The sequence below is a fragment of the Heterocephalus glaber genome, unplaced genomic scaffold, assembly GCF_053883595.1.
Source record: "Heterocephalus glaber isolate CG9 unplaced genomic scaffold, H.glaber_assembly_v1.0 deba00000818, whole genome shotgun sequence".
NCBI classification, from domain to species: Eukaryota; Metazoa; Chordata; class Mammalia; order Rodentia; family Bathyergidae; genus Heterocephalus; species Heterocephalus glaber.
Genome location: NW_028258164.1, coordinates 13,167,311 through 13,189,912, shown reverse-complemented (window position 1 = coordinate 13,189,912; position 22,602 = coordinate 13,167,311). Strand labels below are relative to the sequence as shown.

At 46.9% G+C, this 22,602-nt stretch overlaps 1 protein-coding gene across 6 annotated transcripts; it reads right to left on the bottom strand.

Moving 5' to 3' along the window:
* Positions 1–4,664: 4,664 nt before the first annotated feature.
* Znf212 (zinc finger protein 212) lies at positions 4,665–14,964 on the bottom strand. Of its 6 annotated transcripts, none has more exons than XM_004860451.4 (5): positions 14,818–14,964; positions 8,770–9,159; positions 8,529–8,655; positions 7,300–7,389; positions 4,665–6,559 (listed from the first exon to the last, which is right to left on the bottom strand). In XM_004860451.4, the coding sequence occupies exons 1-5, from the start codon at positions 14,839–14,841 to the stop codon at positions 5,712–5,714; spliced, it is 1,479 nt and encodes a 492-aa protein (XP_004860508.2). In that variant the 5' UTR covers positions 14,842–14,964; the 3' UTR covers positions 4,665–5,711. The 6 variants fall into 6 exon arrangements, with proteins under 6 accessions (XP_004860508.2, XP_004860509.2, XP_004860510.2 ...); XM_004860452.4 differs by having other exon boundaries at positions 4,665–6,556; XM_004860453.4 differs by having other exon boundaries at positions 7,300–7,386.
* Between the last annotated feature and the right edge of the window lie 7,638 nt (positions 14,965–22,602).

Here is a 22,602-nt window from a genome sequence, read left to right as displayed (position 1 = left end):
TGAGGCCGCGCACAGCGCCCCCTGCAGGCCGTAGGACCGCGCGTCTCGGGGACCGGAGGGGCGGGACGCGAGGGGCGGGCGCGGGTTCCCGGGGCCCCATTGCTCCAGCGAGCGCCTCGAAGACCCCAGAGAAGAAGCGCGCGTCGCGAGCTTGGCGAAGCCAGGAAAAACATACAGGTAGGTGTTCAACTCCCCTTTAGTTTCTCAGCACAAATGGGAAGATCTATGGAGAAACTGGTTTCAGTTAAAAAAGAAAAGGCTGGGCCGAGAATTTAGCTCAGTGGCAACGAGCCTGGCTGGCAAGCGCAAGGTCCTGAGTTCGATCCTCTGCACAAAAAAAAAGGCTTAGCGGGTGTAGCTCGGTGGTAGAGCGCTTGCCTAGCAGGCGAAAGGACCGTTTATTCTCTGTCCTGCATACAGAATTAAAAAGAATTAAGCTGTATCATGTACGCGTACCAACCCTCACAATGAGTGTGATCACCATGTACTGGAAACATGGACTAAGAAAAATAAAAATCACACACACACACCCACCCAAGCCGTTTTCTAGGATCCTGGCCTCTTTGGGGTCTCTCCCTTCTTCTGGGTTCTTATCTTGCGCCAAGCATCTTCCTCAGAGGCCCTGTGCCTCTTGGCCACACCCAGGCAGGACCTGCCCCTCTCCTGCCCACTCAGGAGCCCTTCAGCCTAGGATCCCGGCCAGATCACAGCCAAAGTTCATCTGTCACCAGCGTGGCTGGCTGGGGGCATCTTGACTAAGCCAGTCTGGCGAGGTTTTCCTCCTCTGTAGCCCAAGAGCTTTATTCCGAAAAACCAGAATTAACCCCTGAATGTACATTAAAATGTAGTATGTGCAGTATGTTTTCTTTTTCTGCATTTCCCGTTCATCTAGAGTCTGTCTTGCAAGCCAGAAAAATGTTCCCACTAGAAATTAATTAGCATTCTTTTTCCTTTGAATATTTGAGATTCTTTCTTTTGTTGGGTGAGGGGGGTTACTTCCCAAATGTTTGATCCAAACAAAAGTATGGTCAACTAAAAACCTTATACCCCCCTCCCCCAGCATTTGGGGCACAGTTAGGAGGTGTTACTTCAAGGAAACACAATCCCAAACGATATTTAGCATTTTTGTTTTGGAAATTCTTGTTGAGACAACTTGCAAATGTGTGCTGAAGATATTAAGACCCTTCATAGGATTTCATCATGGGTCAGTGCCTATTTTAAATACTAAAATAGTGGTAAATTCTGCAAACAGCAAGAGTCTGGAAAATGGATTGGAGCAAAAGAAAATGTTAGTGTTTAACAAGCTCTGCCCCAGGAAGAGAGCTGTAATTCTTGACAGTTGGTCTGTGTGTGTGTGTGTGTTTCCCTTCTTTCCCTTTTTATTCGGTCCAGGCTACAAGCCTATTGGTTGGTGCCACCATTCCCAGGGTAGGACTTCCATTATCCACACCCAGAACTCTGCTAAACTCATTTAGTTATTGGCCTTAGTGTTTTAGAAAGCGCCTCCCATCACATGTACCTGGAGCACTTGCCAAAACATTGCTGGGCACAAATGGTAGTGTTGGGGGGGGTTGGTGAGAATTTGCACTAGTTTCCCCAATCCTGTTTGTCCTGTTTATCAGCTCCCAAAACTACCATTCTCATTCTGATTTTCACATTACAATGTGGTTGTCTTCCCAGACTAGTCTGGGTGTCAGGCCAGGTGTGGTGCTGATATAAAATTACTCACATCCTTAATTATTAATCTGTCTTTTACAGGGTTGGATTTTTCTTTTAAATCAGCTCTCCAGGCCTGGCGACCTCTGGGTGAACAGTTCTGAACTTCGGATGCTTGGATTTCTCATGTGCACACAGAATGATAAAGATGTCAGGAGGGAAATGTGGAAGGAAAGGGAGATCAGAGGAGCCCAGTCCCCTTCCTGCCTGGAGCCCTCCCCATAGCAGGCAGCACTGCACTGTCTGTGAGGTTCCACCATGCTCTGGAGCCCACACATATTCGGGGAGCACCTCAAGGGGGCTGTGACACAGACACACTCCCAGCTTCCAATCGTCCCATCTGCAGACTCTACCTATGACCTGGTCCTCACTTCCCACTGCAGCTGCGCCCATCGGGTCTCCACTGACTCCTGCTTGGTCTCTCAGAAACCCAAAGCCCCAAAACACACACCATAACTCTTATTAGCTGAAACGCTCCCAGATCAGTGATGGAGTCCGCCATAGTTATGGTTAACCTTCTTCCGCTCCATTACCAGCCGCAAAAACCCAGATGCTCAGCCTGACCCACCCTGTTCGCCACACCCACACCCACTCTCGGCCTTGCTGGAGGAGCTGCTGTCCGTACCTGCCCCTAACTTCTGCTTTGGTCATGTGGCCTCCACTTAGAATGTCCTTGCTGTCCTTAAGGGCCAGTTCCAAGGCACCTCTTAAGGGGAGGAGGTGGGTAACAGGGCAGGTGGAGAACAGGCCCCGTAGTACTGCTACACAGGAGTAGGTTCTGATGGTGTGCTCCATGTTTTGTAAAGAACTAGAATCAAATGTTTGGAGAGATGGAAATACTAACTACCCAGACTTGATCGTTACACATCAGCTACACAGATGAAGCCACCACAATGTACCCGCAATTATGTCACTTCTAAAGCCTCCTCGATGTCCCTTGTCTAAAATAATTGTCCTCTGAATTTCACAGCCCTTTAAGGCTCACTGAAGACAGCCTTTTCTGCCTTGTCTTAGCTCTCCTTAACAGCTGCTAAGCTCAGATCTCTTACCTATAATCCCTCCCGTGTGAAATGTTGCACCCACTAAGGCAAAATGGAATAGTGTGCTAGTCTAGGAAAGAGCCATGCAAAAGTAAAGGAGTGGAAGAAACCTGGTTTGGTTTTGTTTTTTTTTTTTGGTACCGGGGATCGAACTTGGGTCCTTGCACTTGTGCAGCAGGCAGCAAAACCACTGAGCTAAATCCCCAGCCCCATGGTTTGGTGTTTTTTTTGATACCGGGGATCAAACTTGGGACCTTGTGCTTTCGAGGCAGGTGGCAGAACCGCTGAGCTAAATCCTCAGCCAGAAACCTGGTTTTTATTTGTCTTCTTGAGACAGGGTTTCACTATGGAGTTCAGGCTAGCTCTGAACTATGTAGCTCAGGTTGGACTCAATTTGAGGTGATCCTCCTGCCTCAGCTTCCCAGAGCACCAAGATTACAGATGTGCACCACCTCTATTAGGGCCTTAGCTGTGGAGCCAGGAAAAGGGACATGTGACACTGCATCCCCCTGTGCTTGATGCTCTGTTTTCTGTCTCCTCAGCTCGTCCAGGGCAGGCTTTCCCCGAAGGACAGTAGTAGCACTCAGGAGGCCCGTGTGTTGCCTCCCCTGGGCCCGTGTACAGCCACCAGGAGCTCAAGTCAGAGTTCCAACTTGGAGATGGGGGGCCCAAGGCCCAGTGCCTCCCGCTGGCAGAGACCACACTGTGGGTGACCGGGACTCAGAATGCAGCCCTGACTCTGCGCCAAGTGCAAGAGCCAGAGCACCCTTCAGGTGAGCTCTGATAGGCCTCTGAAGGAAGATGGTTCGGCTCACGTCCCAGCCTCCTTACCACCCTTCTCTGGTCTCCTCCTGCACCTCTGTAAACCAGAGATCATACTACACAGCGCTGCATGGGGAGTTGTTTTTCTGTAAAGAACTTAAAACCATGCCCGGCACAGGAGCACTCAGCAAATAGCACCCACGGTCCAACTGCTTAACACAATTATGTCCTTGTCTCAAGGAAGTTAGCTTTGCTGGAGAACTGAGGCTCTACCTTGTATTTTGCCCTTTTCCCCAATTCCAGGCAGGAGGCTGGCTGCGTTAAACTACTCAACACCTGGGAGATGAGAATATTTAAGTGCGGAACAGAGAAGGTATCATAGTGCCAAGGCTACGTGTGTCTAAACCAACATTTTTTATTTTTTGGAATACGGTCTATTCCAGGCTGTACTTGAACTATGTAACTCAGGCTGGCCTCCATTCACAGTGATCCTCCTGTCTCAGCCTCTCTAGGGCTGGTCCACCAAGCCCAGCTTCCTAAACGAACATTTCTAACAGCTGCCTAGGACTTCTGAAGCACCTGCCCTACTTCACAACGATTAGCACCGGATGGGGTCAGCTCTCTACCAACCCCTGCAGTGGGGTCCTGGACTATTCACACCCAGGCCCTCTTCTCGTCTTGTCCTACACCTAAGTGCAGGTCAGCCTGCACTGCCAGGCCCATCACCCCTCCAGAGGAGGGTCCTATTATGGCTGATATTCAAAGTGCCTCCTAAAAGCTGGTGGGTGGGATGAGGAACCGAATGCATCATGAGGGCTCTAACTTCATCAAGGGGATTAATCTGAATTAATCCATTCCCAAGTTTGATAGCTGAATGGCCACACGTGGGGTGGGGGGCTGTGTCTCTAGGGCACATCCTTCCCAGCCCACTCTTCTCTGCCTTCCTATTTCCTGGCTTCCCTGAGATGCACAGCTTTCCTCTGCTGTGCTCTTCCTGTGCTCTGTCTCCGACCCAGCTGACCATGGACCTTTGAAACCATGAGCCAAAATACACTTTCCTTCTTTACGTAACTGGTCACAGCTACAAAAAGCAGCCCAACCCCACCCCAGAAGACTGATCTTGATAGAAGGAGAACATAAGCCCAGTTTTTGCTAGTAAGTTTTATTCTAGGCAACTGCAGATCATTCAAGGGGAGGTTCCCATCTGGCCTAGGAGCCCTCGCCCAGCTCCCAACAGTGGGGCAAGCACTCCACACTCCGGAACCATCTATCTAGTGAGTCTCTATCCTCGCTGGGGCAGGACTTGCCCTCAAGAAGTGAAGGGTACAACAGGAACAAACTCAACCCCCAGCACAAGCTGAATGATCTCAGGCAACCAGACAGTCTCCTACCCTTGAAGGCTACAGAAACAGCTCAGCGGGGCTGGGAGAGGGGCCCTGTGTGGCATCAACTCGCCCAGAACCAGAACCAGAACCTCACTGGGCTCCTCAGGAACCTTTCTTCAGCAGTGGCTTTGGGTCCCCCTCCTACTCTCTCACACACTCTCTCTCTCTCTCTCTCTCTCTCTCTCTGTCCTCCGGAGACAATCAGTGTCAGGGCTGAGAGCCTGGCTGTGTCTCTGTTCCCCGACTCTGGTATGTGTGAGTGGGCTAAAAGCCCCATTAACTACTCCCTCCTAGAGGGCAGGCCCAGTCCCCAAGTTAGGAACAACTTCTATGACTCTTGAAATTTAAAAAACAAATGTTGCATTATATTTTTTAAATCAACTAGAATCTAACTCCAAAAAAACAGTCTTCAGAGGGGTAACTGCTCACTTAAATTATTTCTTCTACTCATTATTAACAGAGAGGACAAAAGAGGACGTGGAGGGAGCCTTCCCAGAATTTGTCCTCGTCCTACAGCTGCTCACCGGCACGTGGCCCTGTGGCTCAGCAGCCAACCCAGCCCAGAGTATCAGAGGACCGGGAAACCAGAGAAACAAAGGGCCAGTGCCAGCAGAACCAGCGGCAAGCCAAGATGCAGGAGAGGTGGGCACTGGCCCCTCCTCTTCCACATGGTTTCAGGACAGCCTGGGCCTCAGCCTGGCACTCAGGTGTGGGAAGGCAGTCCGGAAGCAGTCAATCCCTGGCTAGCATGGTATTTCGGGGGCACTGATGCTGCCCCCCTCCACCCCCGACGGCGAGGGGCCGCACCCTACAGCAGGCTGTTGGGCCTCCCAGGCTCAGGGCCGGGCCCGCCACGCTCCCGCTGGTGGATTTTCTGGTGCTGCAGCAGGTGCTGCTTTTGGACAAAGCTCTTGTCGCACTCAGGGCAGCTGTAGGGCCGCTCGCCGGTGTGGATGCGCTGGTGCCGCACCAGGTCGGATGGGTGGCTGAAGCTCTTGCCGCAGTAGCCACAGACGAGGGAGCTCCGGCTCTTCCGCCAGGGGATGTGGCCAGGCAGCGCCACCAGGCTGTTGGGTGAGAACCTCTCCTGGATTCGAGGGCCAGCGCTGGGCCCCTCCTGCAAGTGGCAGCGCTGGTGGGTCACCAGGCTCACCCTGCAGCTGAAGCTCTTCTGGCACACATCACACCGGTGCAACTTGGCCCTCTTCGCCTGAGGCTTCAGCTGTGGCCTGGGCCTGAGGCTTTCCTCAGGCTCCGCATCGGGGTAGGACGCCCACCCCATGTGGCCCCGCAGATGTGCAGCCAGCTGTTGCTTGTAGCAGAAGCTGATGTCACACTCCGAACACTCGTAGGGGCCGGAATTGCTCCTTTTCAGTTTCAGGCCCTGCCCACATTCCTGACCCAGCTGCGCCTGCCTGTGGGATTTCTGGTTTGGGGAGCAGCCCAGAGTTCTGCCAGTGGCAGGGTCTCTACTGCCCTCCAGGGGCTCCTCCAGGTTAGAGTCCCCGGGACCTGGTTCCAAGAGGGCAGAACTGCCCTGCCCATCCCAGAGCTCAGTCTGCACTGGGCCCAGGAAATCCGGCTCCTCAGCCGCGCCTGGGAACATGCAGCCTTCCAGCTGGCTCGGCACCTCGGGTCTGAGCACTGTCCCATCTGCTGCAAAGAAGACCAAGAGAACATCACACTCCAGCACTACATCTGAACATTCTGGAAGGGCTCAAGTCAAAGCCCATAGGAACACAGGAATTAGTACAACCTGGGAGAGAGGACACTAACTAGGCTCCAATACTTATAAAAAACTAAATTATGAAAAAAAAACCCACAGGAGTCGGGGATTTAGCTCAGTGGTTCCGCCACCTGCCTCACAAATGCAAGGACCTGAGTTCGATCCCCAGTACCAGAAAAACCCAAAACACACAAATCTAAATTATATGCATGTACAGCATGTGGGCTGGAAATCTGAGTGGTCTACTCTTAGAGAAAAATGCTACGAGTGATAGTTCTCCAAACTCAACCTTAATCCCTGTGTAAAATAACAAAATACACTGTTAACAATTTAATTTAGGATACTGTTAAAATGACAAATTCGAACTATTAAAGAAAAACATACCAAACCTACAGCTTCAAAACCCTATCTGGCTCCTCCCTGGGTCTTCTGCCCAATGCCCACTTGCAATGCCTTTCCTTCCCACAGCTCCTCTGCCCACAGCCTGTCTTGGCCTCTATGCTGCAGGGAGTGAAGAAGGGTGACCACTTGGTTTATGATGCCACCACACATGTGAAACACAAGGAGCCCAGAACCAGAACATGCAGACAAGGTCATGGACCAGCAGTGCTGGGCAGCTCCACAGTGAGACCTGCGGGTGGCAGGGGAGAGAATATTGTGAAGCACTCACCAGGGTGGGCACCGACAAGGCCCTCCTCCTCCAAGTCACCCAGCATCTCTGCACCCAGCTCTGCTTCTCCTTCTGGCTGGCCAAGGACTTCTGGGTTGGAAACAGCACAGCGTGAGCCCAGAGAGAGAAAAGCTCACTCCACTCTGGTCAACTGCACACGAACAAAGTGACCACTGGCAGGGAATCGATACTACAACTTCTGAAGAAGAGTCGAAGGCTACTGTCACCATCACATCCCCCTAGCACTTCAGGACAATGGGACAATTCTGGCCAGGCAGTGGCTGAGACAACACTGCCTTTGTGAGGAGTGCTGGGCTCAGGGAGCAGGCTACAGGGCCCAGCCCTTGCCCCCTGCACACCCTGCGCCTCCCCAGCATGTGGCTGACGTCTTGCCAAGGCTCCTTCCCGTCATCTAACTTCACCCTTGCTGAGACACTTCCAGGTAAGGCGGGTGCTGTGACAGGTAAGGGAGTAGCCCCAAAGAGCGTGTGACCCAGCTGAGGTCACAGTCCCTTCTGGCCCATTTCGACTTCTCTCCCCTCACTCTGGCCTCCAAGATACAGTGGTACCTCAGTTCACAAACGCTTTTGAGAACAACTTGGCTCACAAAAAAGTGAAAAAGTGTTTAGCAAAATTTTATTTTGTTTGCAAACTCTGCATCGGGTGACAAACATGAATACAGCCATCGTTCCCACACAAACACAAATGTGGCCATCTTTTCCACAATCGTGGAACAGATTAAGTTCATGAACTGAGGCACCACTGTACTTCTCCATGGACCTATATTTTAAAGGATTTTGTCCCCTCAAAAAATGCATGTTATGTCATAGGTAATAGTTCACATAAAGATCTGGACAGACTGTGCAGCACTTCTAATTGACACAAGATAAATCTGAGACCGCAATGGCTGGCTCTGACTCTAGCCAAAGGCCAACAGAAAGTTTGGTTGGCTGTGTAGTAGTGGAACCTTACCTAGCAGACATTTTCAAGAGTGTGCTCACTTTGACAGCACATACACTAAAACTGGAACGATATTCTCAAGAGGTGATAGCGTGACTGCAGAGAAGAAACACAGGAGGCCTTTCCGAAGTCTCTGCTGGTGAGAGGATCAGGAAACACCCACTTCTCCCAGCCAGGCCAAGAGAGGAGCCAGGGCCTACCAGAGAGAGCCACAGCCACTGGGCAGGAAGTGCAGGGTGCTGGGGAGATGCAGGACAGGAACTACTCACTCAGGGAAACCAGCGCCTCGTAGTTGCTCTGCATGACGTTCCTGTAGAGCTCCTTCTGCCAGTCGGCCAGGTTCTCCCATTCCTGCTCGGAGAAGCAGACACCATCGTTCTCAAGAGCCCTAGATACCTGAAATCACGAACAGCACAATGAGCACCTTCACAGCACCATGAAGGCCAAGCCAGCATGCAATTTAGAACCTTGGGGGCTCTTCTGGCCCAACTGAATGTTCAGGAGGGCTACCTTGGGGGCCTCGCCCTTGCTGCCCGGCGGCAGCCGCAGCACCCAGAAGTTCCGGTTGCGCAGCAGGTTCTCCATGTTCTCCAGCCGCCGCTGCAGCAGCCCGTACTCCTGCAGCAGGGTCCCCAGCACGGCCCACTTCCCCTCCAGCTGGTTGCCGAGCTCCACAGCCGTCTTCTCACAGTCAGCCAGCTTCTTCTCAGCTGTCCCCGCACGGCCCTCCAGGCTCTGCAGCTGGGCAGCCTGGGACTCCATCTTCTTTTCCACGGCCTGAAGAGCAGCCACCACCGTCCACAGCGAGATCTCTGTGGTCTGGAAATACGGGCTTTTCTCTGTGGCTTGTGAAGGTGGCATGGAAGTGGTCAATGGTGTAGAACGCCGCTTTCTCCTGTGCTGAAGGATCAAAGACACTGGGTCAGTCAGACAAGGCCACTTCCAAATGCCAAGTCAAGAAAGCAACTCCGTGCAGGCTGGGAGACGAGTAACCCCTTCTCTTCCACAGAGTTAAGAGGCTGAAAAGAGCCCTTAAACCTAATTTCTTCCTCTCTTCTTGAATTATCTAGCGTGATGGAAACAATGCGAATGTCCATCAACTGGTAAATGAGTAAGAAAATAGTGGTCCACCCATCTGTATGTCCTGGGGTGTACTGTGTTTTGCCCAAAAGTTATACGGTAGCCTTAATAGCCAGTGTTTGAGTATGTGACCTCATTTAGAACAGGGTCTTTCCAGGAGTAATCAAATTATGAGATTATGGCAGCCCCTAATCCAATGACCAGTGTTCTCATAAAATAAGGGAAATCTGGGCACAGAGACACACATGGAAGACAACGATATGAAGACGTGCAGGGACATGGCCATATGAAGAGACTGGAGTTACGCTACCACCAACCAAGAAAATATGTGGGGTCACCAGAAGCTAACGTAGAAGAGGCAGCAACTTCAAAGGAATGAACACTGCAAACACCTTGTTTTGGACTTCTAGCCTCTAGGACTGTAAGATGACACAGTTCTGTTGTTGAACCCACTCTGTGACACAGTGCTGCTACAGCAGCCCAGGAAAGTAACTCACCATGCAGCAGACTACTACCCAGCAGTGAGAAAAGAACAGAGCAGACGTGACACATCTAAGTGAAAGAAGCCAGTCACAAACTCAAAGTAAAGCCGCAGACTAAATCATTCGTAAAAGTGAAAGGTGGGCAATCAGAAGCAAATGGAAGCATAACGACCCAGCAGTTAAGAATGTGAGTACCGCCAAGGAAAGTGCTTTCCACCATCTGACCAACACGTGTGGAAGACAGGAGAGACAGCATTCAGAGCCACCAGAAACCGACACTGTCATGAGACAGCTGGAGGAATGAAATATTCCAGCCACCTTAGGGAAGGACATCTCCGAAGACTCATTGAAAACCCTCTACCTAGTGCTCACTTCGGCAGCACATATTACTAAAAACCCTCTACCTAGCAACCCCACTTTGGGAATCCATCTTACTAAAATCAATGGCACTAGTGTTTAATTACATTTAAACCAAGACGATTACTGGTTAATACTCTGGAACAGTCAAAACCTGGAAATAACTTAGATGTCTATGAATAAGGGAATGGCTACATAAATTATGGCATAATCAAAGACAATTCTGTACAAGCATTAAAAGGAATTAAATATGGCTTGAAAAGTATTCACCCTAAATTGCTAAATGAAAAACCCAACTTTTGACAAAAAACATTATGATCCCATTTTCCTAAAGAGAAAATGTGTGTGTGTGTTTGTTTCAGCACACAGAAAGGTTTGAGAAGACAGTCACCATACCCTTAATATATAACCCTTAATATGGGTTATACCTTCAAGGGGAACAGAGGGACAGATTTTACTCTGCCATCCAAGATTATTACTTGGGTTTCAGTAAATACGTATTCTTCTGTAATGTAACGGTTTCTTAAATTCAATATTTAAGAATATTTCTGAAGGCAATGAGACTAGAGCAACTAAACTGCTGACCATATTTCTGGATTCTCTGGCACAGTCCTGCTTTTGAATATCATATAGTTAAATCATGACTCAAACAATATTCACGTCCTTACAGTTCAACAACCCAATCAGCATTAAACACAAAATATAGTCCTGTTGCTGGGTGTGGTGGCACATCCCTATAATCCCAGCATGGAGGCTGAGGCAGGAGGATCACCATGAGTTTGAGGCCAGCTTACGAGATATAGCAAGACGCTGTCTCCAAAAAAAAAAAAAGGGTTACAGTATTTTATCAAGCAAAGGAAGAAAAAAAGGTGTGAGGGTGTGGTACATCCAGAAGAACCTTACAGGATGACGGACATGTTCTGCTTAATAAAATACCTAGGCTGTGTTAAAATCTTCTATTGTGATGGTGAATTTTCCTTATACTTTGGTCAAATTTTTTTTTTTTTTTTTGCTTTTGTCAGTTTTGTTTCAAATATTTTGAGGTTATGTAATTTGGTGCACATAAGCTTAGAAATATCACATGGAGCTGATAAACTGAGATTTTTGCCATTATGAAAGTAGCAGTAGGTTTCTATCTCTAGCCATGTTAATATACTTGAGTCAACTTCTTTTTACTAGCACTGTTCTGGTATATTACTTTTATATCTTTTTTTTTTTGGTACCAGGGATCGAACTCAGGACCTTGCACTTCTGAGGCAGGCACAGCACCACTGAGCTAAATCCCTGCCCTTTATATCTTTTTATATTCAAACATTTCTATAGACCTATCTTCTAGTTGAACCTCTTATAAAAGCACAGTAGGATTTTCTTCCATCCTGACAATCTTTGCCTTTTAATTAGAACATTTAGTTCATTTGTATTTATTGTAATTGTTTATTTATTTTTTCCCTTTTTGGGCTATTTATCCCATCCTTCTTTTTATCTTCTCTGTTGCCTTCTTTTAATTTTTTTTTTTTTTTTGGTATCCGAGATTGAACTAATGACCTTGCACTTGCGAGGCAGGTGTGATGCCACTGAGCTAAATCCCTGGCTCTTAATTTTTTTCTTAATCTTTTATTCTTCCTTCTAATTTGTAAATTACATAATAATTTGTAAGTTATGTAGTCTTTTAAGAGTTATCCTAGAAATTACAGGATGCATACTTAAAGACTTTAAACATGTGAATTCTGATCATCTCTTCCTTACTTCTACAGAAATGTCATGTGTTTAAATTCTCTTTGCTTTTAACTCCACAAGAAATTACTGCTGTTCTATTCAGCTAATATTTGTTTAGATTTACCCATTTTCATAAATCATCACACCTTCTTACACTTTTAGACTTTCCATTTGGAATGATTTTCCATTTACCTAAAGTATATCCTTTAATGACTATATTTGCGATTTTTTTTCCTTTGAGACAGGATCTCAATATGTAGTTCAGGCTGCCCTTGAACTCATTATGTTGCACAGGCTAGCCTCAAACTTACAGAGATCTTCCTGCCTCAGCCTTCTGAATGCTGTGATTACAGGCACATGCCACCACATCTAGCTGTTTTATCTGAGAATGTCCTTATTTTACCTTTTTTTTTAGAAAAAGCTTTGGTTGCATATAAAACTCTGCGATTATAATTTTGTATTTTCTTTCCACCCACTGACAATATTCCGACATAAATTTTCCATCTTTTCTGTTGAGAAGCTGGCCCCCTTTGTTTTACTACAGTTTATGTAAAAGTAACCTTTTCTGTCTGGTTGCTTTTAAGAAGTTTGTCTTGTGTTTTGTGCTTTCACCATTAGGTGTCCATGCAGGAATCTCTTTTTGTTGATCCTGATTGACATCCACTAACTTTCTATGTATTGGTATCAGTCCTACAATATCAATCTTCAGCCGGGGATTTAGCTCAGTGGTTTTGCCACTTGCTGCGCAAGCGCAAGGACCCGAGTTCGATCCCCTGTACCAAAAAAAAAAAAAAAAAATCAACCTTCAGCTACTCATCAAATACAGCCTCCAGTACAATGTGTACTGCATGTGTTTTCCTTCTAGAATTCTGATTAGATGAATCTAACTTTTCTTGTTCCACCTTCCATATTCTTTCTGCATCATGTTTTCCATCTTTTTCTTCTGTGCTGCTTTCTGTACAATTTCTTTTTTTTTTTTTTGGTACCAGGGATCAAACTTGGGTCCTTGCACTTGCAAGACAGGCAGTGGAACCACTGAGCTAAATCCCCAGCCCCCGATTTGCATTTATTTCTGATAAGACAACTGGGAGCTCTACTTTCAACTCTGGGTGAGGTTTCTTGGACCATTCAGGCAGTATTAATCCAGGCAATAAACCTACGTGAGGGTCACCATCCTCTACCTATTCCTCAGTGCCAAGGTTAGACAAGTTTTTGTTGTTGTTGATGTTTTGGTATCGGAGATTGAACTCAGGACCTTGTGCTTAGGAGGCAGGCATGGTGCCACTGAGCTAAATTCTCAGCCTTGTTTTTTTGTTTTTTTTTTACAATCACCTAGGGGAAAGAGTTCACTTTCAGTTCATCCTTAGAATACTAGAGCCTCAGCTTTCATAGGATTAGGATAGGGAACTTCTTAAGATGCTCCTTAGGCTCGGTCTTGTCTACTTGCTAGGTTACCAAAAATAAATGTTCAGAATTCGCCCTCAAAGTTGGCATCAGAACTCCACTTACCTCTTAGGAGTTCCCTCTTTCATTTAGTTTTGAGGCTTCAAGTATTCTTTACTGTACATTTCAAATACACTTATGTAGGTTTTCCTCCTCAGCATTTTTAGTTGTTTTCATCAGGGCACCTACTTAGTCTAGAGATACAGACCCACATCTGAAGAGAGAATGTCTGAGAACAGAAATATGCTCAAGACTGGTGTAAGTTCCACAATGACAAATCCACAAGTTATTTAAAGCATAGTTTGGATTTTGATAGATCTTTAAGATTTCCTCTAAACAAAGTGTGTTGATGACATAAGTGACCGTGGAATGACCCGCAAGCCTAAAGGAGTCAGAGAAGGAAAACACTGCAGATATTTGTGTCTTGTCTTCTCAATTTAACTGTTAACTATCTTGAAAGCAAATGCTGTGGTAAGTCAACCAATCCCTCCCTTACTTCTTATCCACTTCCTATAACAATCAAATACAATGCACCCTGCTCAAGGTAAAAGAGCTCCTCAGTCCTCCATTCTCACAAAAGATCTCACGTGATTCTGAAAGTGTTTCTGGATCAAAAACAGCTGCACTAAAACTAATTTGGCTCCATATGCCCTTTCCATAGTAAATTCTCCTGTATTAAGTTAACCACAACTTTAGTACGAGGATGTCAGAGCTGGAAGGGACCTTAGAGATCATCTACCCACTAATCTAACACTCTTAACTCACAGTTAACAGAAACAGAGGCCCAGACAGATGATCGCGGTTGCCTAACACCACTTAAGCCGATAGCTGAGAGCTCATTAGCGACTTGACTCTCCACACCGAGGAGATCCTCACATCAAACTCCAGGATCTAGACCTTCCCTGAAAAGGGATGGCGGAGGGAGGTGGAAAGGGAGACAGCGCTCCACAGCTTCGCAAACAAAAGCCAGCAACCACACTGCGGATAACACAGGACCCCCAAGGAGAGGAAACCTCGTCTGACTTCAACCTGTAGCTGCGATCCTAGGACAGAAATCTGCAGCCAGAGTGAAGCAGAAGAAACTGGCTGCGCGTCAGAGCAGCAAGCACTGGTCGCAGAGAGGCGAAGAGTCCCAGGTCTCCGGACCACCCCATGAACTCGGCGGCAGCGCCCCCGGCTCCAACCTGGAAACAGGGTCTCTTTGGACACGAAGGAGAAAATGGGTGAGCACAGTCACAAACACAAGATTCGCACAAGTTACTGGGCGAAGGCGCACAGAGCCGAGGCGCTGAGCGCGATGTGAGAGGAAGCAGAGAGGAAAAAGGCGATAGTGTGAGGCTCGCGAGGAGAGAGGGGGTGTCCGCCTGGCCAGCTGCAGCCCAGGAAACCGAGCCTCTGACCTAGTGCAACGCGAAGCCCCGCCCCAGGCAGCGGGGCCACCATCCCGAACGCTCTCCGGGCCCGGCGAGAGACCTCCTACCCGAGTAGGCGCCGACTCTGCCATGGCTCCAGTCGCTCCTCAACCCCGGGCCCGCCCGATAGCACTGCGTGCCAGTCCGCCAGCTGCCCGCACCTCCCGAAACCTCCCCCGCCGCTGTGTTGATACAAAGTGCATTCTGGGAACCGGGCCCTCCCCGGCCCAAGACGGCTCCTGCCGCTCGTCCCACCACGCAGGATTACCATTGCGCCCCCGTGCGGCGGGAGGGTGAACTGCAGCTTGGGACTCCAAGTAGCGTGGTTGAAAACATGGCTAAGATCTCAAAGTCAAAGCCAGGTTCTGAATTTAGGGTAAGTCCATGGGTTCTATGTGCCTAGCACTCTGCTAAATGCTTTGAGGGATTTAAAAATGTATAAAATTCAGACTCTGCTTGGGGACAAGAACATGTAACCTAGTTGAGGATTTGAGATACGGTCCCAAGCAGCAGATTGTTTTATTGCAAATGCTCACCTGTTGTTTGGCTTTTCCATAGCAACACTGTGGGGTCGGGGCCCAGGTCAACCTAGTAGAGCCTATTAATTATGGTAATCACATGCGCTGGAAAATCCACCATAGCTTTGATTTCAGATAATCAATCTAGTCCTCTTGCTTCGTGTTAAAAGATGCATTTGGAGCTTTGATTTAGAAAGTGTGGCCACATTATCATTTGATCACCATGTACTTCAGACTCAATACCAGCACCACTACTACAACCACACTTACCTACCTGATACTACATTGTCTCTCTACACACGGTGAAAGAGAGTGAAATGAACTGTCACCTCTAACAAACCCATGAGGTGCTTCCTCTGAAAACTAAACTTTAAGTTGTTTTTTATTTTTGCGAACTAAATTTTTTTAGGACAGGGTCTCACTTTGTAGTCCAGGCTGGCCTCGAACTTGTGGTGATCCTCTTGCCTCTTCTCCCGAATGCTGGAATTACAGACTCGTACCACTACACCCAGCAAGAACTCTTAAAAACCAACCGAATAACTTTCACTAGACTAGGTCCTTCTATACATGCAGAACTCAGCCCAGATTCTGCTTCCTTGAAGAGCTGTTCCTTGTCTATCCTGTCTACATCCCAACAAGCTCATCACCTACTAGGATGTCTCCTAACACCTACCACCATCGTTTTTATTATCATTTCACATGTTAATTATCTGTGACTCTTCCACTAAAATGTCTTTCCAATGGATCTGCCATTTATTGTCCTCAGAAGTGCTCACAAACATTTTTGAATGATTGAGTGGTGAATGAGAGTCAGGACAGGAAAAATCATCTCAAAGAGAAAGCATGATTTCCAGGGCAAATGGATAGACAAGGTTTAATTCAATCATTAGCAAATCTAAAGGAAATCCAGGCCCTGCCAGAGTTCAACCTACTGCCGCTCTGTCATCAGACACAGAGGGATGTCTTACAATCATGAAGGCGCACAGATCAGGACATAGGGCACTAAGGCTGTTAATAGTTCAGTCGTAGAACTCATCGTTCTGTTCCATTTCCAGCTCTCCATGTGGCCGTCTGATGGTGCAGGCTCCCATGTGGCTGCTAGGCGACAACGTGTGGGTCAGGTGGATGGGAATGTCCAGTCCACCCCAGCAATTGCTAAACTGATACTCTGACTTGTGCATCATGATTCTGTTTCCCTGACACTGAGCCTGGGACTCTGGAAAAGGCTTTAGGTCAAATTTCCAGCCTCCCAGGGAGGCAGCACCAGGCCCTGGCTTCCAGTTGCCCAGGCTTTCAGAGATGGTTAAGGGCAATGATTTAGGGAGGAAGAGTGAAGGTTGCTAGATGTGGATTTTGGGCAAGGTTTTAACGGCCTGGTACTGCCATTTCCTCTTTATTATTGGACAGTCATAATAGTGTTTAGCTCCTAGACTTGTATAAATTAAATGAGTGAATTGAGGTCAAGTCCTTAGAATAGCATCTGTCACAGAGGAAGTGATCCAGGAGGGCTCATGATCATTCTTCTTCCTCTTTTTTTCTTTTTCTTTTTCTTTTCTTTTCTTTCTTTTTTTCTTTTTCTTTCTTTTTTTTTTTTTTTGAGACAGGTCTCCCCATATAGTTCTAGCTGGCCTTGAACTCATTATGTAGCCCAGCCTGACCTCAAATTCATAGTGATCCTCCTGGCTCAGCCTCCTGAGTACCGGGAAAACAGGTGTGTGTAGGGAACAGGGAAAGGGGACGTTACTAGAACCTCTGCACTAAGTCCTACCTAGTCTCCTTCGAGCCATGACAGCACAAGGTGAATTGACTTATTATACACAAAAGGTAGAAAAAGTGAGACTTTGAGAAGAAACTGAGCTTTGGGCCTGATCAGTGCTGCTCTGGGTGGCAAAGACAAAGCCCTGGAGTTTACTGCACCTTTTATTCAGTACATTGGGAGAAACAAAGGTAACAAGTGCCTTGCAGAGGGTTCAGTACATCCAGATAAACAAAGTGTAACAAATGACTCAGGGCAGCAGAAATCCAGGAACAATGAGGAACTGAGGAGATGAAGATTTTGTTACTCCCAGGATGTCGTCAGCTGGATTACAATCTTGTCCTGGAGCATCACAGCATCACCTGACCACTGAGGTCTTAGCTGTGACTGGAGGCCACAATGGAGTTTTGTCTCGAAATCCCACAGCTGGCCTGTAGGCAGGAGAACTAGGCCTAATCAAATGACTTTTCCCCAAAATGATGTAGAATTGCTTCCGACAGGTGTGCACCACCATACCCAGCCATTATTATTCTTTGAGTCCAGCTCCTTCACTAGGTGGAGGGATTTATGTTCTGTCTTGTTGACCTTTTCTTCCCACTCAGAATGTGAACACCTCATTCTGGGGTCATTGTTGGTATTGGAAGAAATAGCTTATGTGAAGTGTTTACGTAGCTGAGTGCTAGGCATACAGCATGGATTCAAAAGAAAGCAGTTTCTGGGCCGGGGATTTAGCTCAGTGGTTTTGCTGCCTGCTGCGCAAGCACAAGGACCCGAGTTTGATTCCCAGTACCAAAAAAAAAAAAAAGAAGGCAATTTATTATTGTTGTTTTTGCAAGATCCAAGCCTTGTGCTACACAATGAGTTTACCAAGATAAATGTCACTTTGTTATGTCTCTTAGAAGCCATCCATTTGTCCTTTCCCACCAACACTTAAATGTTGACACATGCCTCTTACAAAACTTCTAAATGTGATTTCCAATTATTCCCATCTGTGACAGTGGTAGAAGAATGAAGGAAATAGACACTTTTCGTACCTGTGTCATCATCTACAGATTCGTAGAATATGAGAGTGATCTTAGACATCATCTCATCCATTTTTAGAGATGGATAATTTCTAGCTATGATGGCACAAGCCTGTAATTCCAGCACTTGGGAGGCTGAGGCAGGAAGACTACAGGTTCAAGGTCCCTTGGGCTATATGTAAATTCATATCAAGAGCCTATCACAACCCCCCCATAAATAAATAAAAATAAATTGCAAAAAAAATTAGACACAGAAAGTCTGCAATGGAAACAAATACTTTAGATTAATTAAAAATTATACTTTCAAGCTGTGTATACCTGTAATCCCAGGCTGAGGGAGAAGGAAGCAGGAGAATAGCAAGTTCAAGGTCAGCCTGGTCTACATAATGACCAGACTGGACTATGGGATGAGACCCTGTCTCAAAACAATACAAAATTATTCTTTCAAAATGTTTCTCTTATGCTTTAAACTTTATATTGTGTGTATGGTTTACAGCATACATATTAGAATATAGATGTACATGCCAAACTTTTTTAGTAAAGAAAGTGTATAGACCCATGGCTGTAATTCCACTCCATTGCAGCTCTTTCCGTTCTGTCCCCTGACTAACCTGCAAGTCTCTAGGTGCCAGAGACAGTGACTTGTGTTCCTTTCCTCCCTTTAATAGCCCCCCACCACTAGGCTTCCAGGCCAGCAAGAATCCTAGAATGGATGTACCTGAGCTCAAGGTGTGTTCCTTGCTGTGTATGTGTGGACACCCAACACCCACTAAACAGCCTGCCATATCTCTCTTCCTCTGGGCATGGCTTCTCCCTCCTGCTAGGAAATGCTCCTCCCTGGGTTCCCACCATGTAATTCACATGTGTACCACCATCTTTTTATGTGGCAACTCAAGCCTGGTTACAGTGACTAAAGAGCAGGCACCTGACTCAGGTTGATCCAATCATAGCACTGAGCCTCCTGACCACTGTAATTGAGCCAGGATAGTCATGTGACCTGGGCTACACCAACATGAGCTCTTCCCTGAGATTCTTCCAACTGGGCTTAGGGAACAGGTTCACCTCCTCTCTGAGGAAGCCATATCCATATGGGTCAGGAACAATGTTGTCCTCCTTGTTTCTGAGTAAGTTGTTTGGAAGAATGATTCCAACATACAGAGATGCTCCAGAGACACTGTCATGTGGGTCTAGGATTGGCTGCTTGACTGTTTCTTTGAGTCTGTGAATGATTCTGGATTCCTTCCAGAAAGTTCCTCATTCTCCTTGGTTGACAGTCAGTTTATGTTGATTGCAACCAGAAATATTCTGATAAAGTATTGTGCTTGTCTGTTTTCCAGACCAAATGGAAGGGCCCAGAAGGTGAGGAAGAGACAGGCATAAGGTATGTGTGACTTGGACACGGTCACTGTTTGGGAAGTCCAGGAAGTAAGTGATGAAGTACATCAGAGCCATCTGTTCAATGAAAAATATGCAGATGTAAAAAAGAAAACAGAAGTTTTTATGTACTGGTCAGAATGATTACCTAGATATCTTTTAAAAGGAAGAAAGCAAAGTGAAGAACAAGATATTACAACATTTTAAAATATTACAGTATTGTACCATTTCTGCCAAAAAAGAGATTAGAATATATAGATGTGTTTGGTTGTGAGAACTGATAACTTTATTGCTTTAGAGGAACTGAGTGAGGGAGATTTGTTTTGTTTTATTTTTTCAGGCAGGGTCTTGCTATGTTGCTCAGGCTAGTCCTAAACTCCTGGGCTCAAGTGATCATCATCCTACCTCAGCCTCCTGAGTAGCTGAGACTAAAGGTGTGGCCACCACACCTGGCTAGATATTTTATTGGATATTCTTTGTCCACATTTTGAATTTTGAAGGTCTTAAGGTAAAATCTCTTCAAGTCTTCATTAATTGATTGGTTAAAAACTTGTATAGAATTCCTCTTAGGGAAAGAATAGTATTTTGTTTAGGCATAGTTTTATTGGCCATTTTTTGTGTGTGTGGAAAAAGAAGCCCAAAGCTTTGGCTTGGAAAGCAGAAGGTGGGCAGATAAGATAAAATTACTCTCCATAAAAAATAGGATTCGATTATTTCCCTGGATATCTTGGGAGAGAAGGGAGCTCAGAACAAAGACTCAGAGCTGCTCCTCAGAGAAGCAGAGGGATACAAGATTGGGAAGGGGAGATGGAGAACTCTAAGAAATCCCTGATGGTAAGAATAGTGATCACTAATATGTTAGGTCTAACTTTGGGCCCTTTGCTGTGCTAGGCTGAAATAAGACCCCTTCTTTGGCTTTCAAAGTGTGTGCCTCATGGGGAAAAACCAAAGAAAACCCACTTAGCTCCACCATCCTGGCTGACACAGAGATAGTCCTCACTAGCACTCCGCTCTGTTGCACATTTTATCCTATTGACAGCTGGATGGACCAACAGGCACAGGCTGGTTACCTGGTGTGAAGTTTGCTACTTCTGCTGCTTAGCCCCTCCCAATACCCAATAGGCAGGGACTAGATCCTAAACAGCTAGTTATAGTGCCCAAATCCATGATTATAACATTGTTTCCCTGTAAAGTTGACTTTTTCAGTGGTGTCTGCCTTATGCCTGCCTTCTCTGGACCTCTTTGCGCCTTGCTGATCTCCTTTGAAATCTGGCACACTCTGCCTCTAAGGAGTTTCAGAGGGGCTGGGGAAAGGGTCCCAGCCTCATCAGCAGTCTGTCTTTGGGACCGTCTGGGTGTTTAAGGCCCTCCCTGGCCTGGCTGTGCCTCCCATCCAACTATGTGACCCAGAACTTCCCTCGCCAGGGCTCTGGCCAGGCCAGTCTGTTTCCTTACACTCCCATCCTTATCCCTCATCACCTCCGTCCTCTCTTCCCTCTGCCCTATCCAGCTCTCGCTGCCAGCCCTAACTTCTCCATGAAACTTGGCCTGATACCTACAGCATCCTGCATTCCTACTCCTCCCATCACCCACTGTCAAGCCAAAGCTACAGGCTTGGGTTGCCACTTCCCTCCTCATGTGGTTTTGTCTCCCAGTTCCAATCACATGCACCCCAATGGTGCCCATTCTAACATGTAAAAACTAAAAATGTAACTTAGTGAACAACGTCCTGAGTGTGTCACCATCTTTGATCAGTTCCAGGGGGACAGCTTATGACAATGACACTCCTGGAGCCTGTCCTGGGGCCAGCTACACTCATGGTGTAGCTGAGGGCACTTGGGGCAGTGGGACCCTGTAGAATAGGATCCAGGAAACCAGAGACTTAGTCTTGGCTTCTCTAGTGTCCCTGGCTTTGTCTGATGTCCTTGCAGTACCCAGTAAAGGAAATCCAGCATGTAATTCTCCAAGTCTCCACCTTCATGCAGCCATACACTTTCCAGTGGTTTTGTTCTCTCCTACTAGATTTCAACCTCACAGAGGACAAAGACTGAGTCTTGGGCCAGGGATTTAGCTCAGTGGTTTTGTCGCCTGCTGTGCAAGTGCAAGGACCCGAGTTCAATCCCTGGTACAAAAAAAAAAAAAAAAGACTGAGTCTTATACTTCCTATTCTTTCACAGGTGTTCACTAAATGTTGAATAACAATGCTAGCCTCCATCCATCCCCAACGTCATCCTCCAAGCACCCTGCCATCCTCTTTCTAGATAGTGAAGCAAATTGGCAAAACATAAGGGACTGAAGCCACGAGCAGGATGAGCTGACTACCCACTCCAACAGTCCCTGTACCGCTCTGCCCTCTTTTGAACGGGCTCCTACCTGTGCCCAGTAATCTGGTGACAGGGCTGAAAAAAGAACTCTACAACCCAGATGTCCCCGTCGGAAACCTCTGGACCACCAGGGATAGGCAATCTAGAAAGCATACCCTGAGATGGGGAAGTAAATCAACAGACACTGAACACAGGGCTGAAAGGACAAAGCAGCAGCTCTGGGCAATGGATGCTAAGAGTTTCATGGGAATGTTACTCTTGTTTTTTTCTTTACTATTTGACTTTTTAATACATGCATCAATATTTTAACTTTTTAAAAAAACACATCTTCTAAAAGGAAAATAAAGATCTACCCCCAAAGCAGGAGCCCTGGCCTGCTTCAGGACATGAATTGCCAGCTCCCAGAGTGTCAACTAGTAAAACCAAGTCTGGGGACAGAGTTACTGAGTACTCTCAGGGGGGCCTGGGCTGGGGCTAATCACCGTGTAGCAGATGGCCCTTGGCACAGTGGGATCCCCCACAGAAGGCTCTGGGAAACTGGGGTCACTACATTTCTTTGGGAATCAGCTTTCTGGGGGTAAAATAAAGGGATAAGACTCAAGCTGGGTATTCAAATGTTTTCAACCAATAACTCAATAGTGATTCCCCCTCTACATTTGGATCTTATTTACCGTGATTCAGATTATGAAAATGTTAATTTTCTGCATCAGCTTTGCAAAGTACTATAAATGCCCCCTTCTAGCCAATCCCTGAACTTGAGTCCCCCGTGCTCTCTCAGAACCCCACTAAACCCTGTGTCTCATCTCTCATCTCGCCTTGTTTTCCTAAGAAGGAAGAAATAACATTCCAGTGGACTGCA

Excerpts from the sequence above, each read along its gene's own strand:
- Znf212 (XM_004860451.4), bottom strand. The coding sequence starts at position 14,841 with ATGGCAGAGTCGGCGCCTACTCGG. Across the intron at positions 7,390-8,528 it reads CGAGGCGCTGGTTTCCCTGA|AAGTCCTTGGCCAGCCAGAA; the intron begins GTGAGTAGTTCC and ends TTTCCAACCCAG. Across the intron at positions 6,560-7,299 it reads CCTTGTCGGTGCCCACCCTG|CAGATGGGACAGTGCTCAGA; the intron begins GTGAGTGCTTCA and ends TCTTCTTTGCAG.